General features: G+C 60.2%; 1 protein-coding gene across 1 annotated transcript in view; it reads left to right on the forward strand.

Annotated features, from left to right (window-relative positions):
• The first annotated feature begins 129 nt into the window (after positions 1–129).
• Positions 130–1,846, forward strand: part of LOC105514501 (NUT family member 2D-like) — a 3,513-nt gene continuing 1,796 nt past the window's right edge. Inside the window, exons 1-3 of the mRNA XM_011945902.1 lie at positions 130–400; positions 845–1,140; positions 1,617–1,733. Of these exons, the coding sequence (XP_011801292.1) occupies positions 130–400; positions 845–1,140; positions 1,617–1,733 (684 nt within the window). The remainder of the gene's footprint in view (positions 401–844; positions 1,141–1,616; positions 1,734–1,846) is intronic.

Consider the following 1,846-nt stretch of genomic DNA (forward strand, 5'->3'; position numbering starts at 1 on the left):
GGGACCCTCCTGGGCCTTGTGGCCCTGACTTGAGTCAGGAAGCCCTTTTCATGCCATGGGCTCTGCAGGGGCCGGGTGAGGGAGGGTGAGCCCAGAACTCTGGAAGCAGCTCCCTCCTGGGACTGGGGGATGAGACCCAGTGAGGGCCCAGACAGCCCACCCAAGGCATTGCCTCCCATCCCTGCCCTCGGCCGCTGCCTGGTCCTGGGGACAGGGGGCCTGGACCCTCTCCGCACAGCCTGGGCCTCCTTCACCCCCAGGTTCCTGGAGTTCGAGGCTGAGGAGGAGGTGCAGATTCAGAAAGCACAGTGGATGAAGGGGCCCCAGAGCCTGCCTCCTCCAGCCCCGCCGAGGCTTGAACCTCAAGGACCCCCGGCCCCTGAGGTGGTCAAGCAGCCAGGTACAGCTTCCCACATTCCCACAGGAGCCATGGCAGAGGCCAAAGAGGCCACGGGAGGCCACTGTCCCCACACCCCATGCTTCCCTTCAAGAGGGGGATTTGCTCCCCAACAGGACAGCTTCTGGGAGCATATGCTGGGTATTGACCAGGTCAAGTTTCCTGGCTACTCTCTCCCCTCGCCCATCCAAAACTCCACATATGCTCTGCCCAGGAAGCAGGGATGAGCGGGGAGAGTACGTGGCATATTGGTGGCTCCAAACTTCCTCCCAAGCGATGCTGTCTCAGATGTGCCCCTCCTGCGCGTCTCCTCCGGGCGCGCTGTGGTTCAGGTGGTCCTGGCCCAGCTGGGACCCACTTCACATCCCCAAACCCTGCCCTCCCCTGTGTGGTGCAGGCAGGAGGAGTGGCCCTCACCACACCCATCCTCCTCCCTCTCTGCCTCAGTGTACCTTCCCAGCAAGGCTGGCCCCAAGGCCCTGACTGCCACCCTGCCACCACCCAGGCCCCACCGGCGAGCAGAGACCAAGGTCCCTGAGGAGATCCCACCAGAAGTGGTGCAGGAGTATGTGGACATCATGGAGGAGCTGCTGGGGCCTCCCCTCGGGGCCACAGGGGAGCCCGAGAAACAACAGGAAGAGGGCGAAGTGGAGCAGCCACAGGAAGAGGCTTGGATGCCCCCAGACCCGGGCCTCCTAAGCTACATTGACAAGCTGTGTTCCCAGAAAGACTTTGTCACCAAGGTGGGCTGGCCTGGAGTGCTGGGGTCTGCAGGATTCCGGGGGGTGGCACTCCCAGGTCCTTGGAATTAAGCTCTGTTCCTTAGTTACTCAGCAGTGCATGTATTTCCATGGATTTGACTGTCTGGGTATGTGACTGTATGTGTCTGTGTGTTGCTGTGTGTTTGTGTCTGTGATTTGTTTCTATGTGTCTTTGTGGGTGTGAGTGTGGAGTGTGTAGGTTACTTGTGTCTGTGTCTTTTCCTGTGTCCCATGTGGGTCTGTTTGTGTGTCTGTGTGTGCTTTGTGTGTCTCTGTCTGTATGTGTGTATGCTACCAGGTCTGTGGTCTGTGTGTGTAGCTGGTGGTTGCCATGATATGAGACAGCCCCAGGAAGGTGGGTACGGGGCGTTCCCCGCTGTCTGCATCTCCTCCAGGTGTCCTTGGCTCCAGGTTACTTCCTGCGCAGGAAAGTCACGCCTTCTTCCTTCTGTTCCCAGGTGGAGGCCGTCATTCACCCCCGATTCCTGGAAGAATTGCTTTCCCCAGATCCACAGATGGATTTCTTGGCCCTCAGCCAGGAGCTGGAGCAGGAGGAAGGACTCACCCTTGCCCAGGTACCCCAGGGGCAGGAGGGACCCAGCACACAAGGCCCACCTGATTGTCTAACCCCACCCTGCTGGGGATGCTCGGCTTCTTGAGGAGCCACTCCGGGGTGGGAAGATGCAGG

The sequence above is a fragment of the Colobus angolensis genome, unplaced genomic scaffold (assembly GCF_000951035.1).
Source record: "Colobus angolensis palliatus isolate OR3802 unplaced genomic scaffold, Cang.pa_1.0 Scaffold246, whole genome shotgun sequence".
Classification (NCBI taxonomy): Eukaryota; Metazoa; Chordata; class Mammalia; order Primates; family Cercopithecidae; genus Colobus; species Colobus angolensis.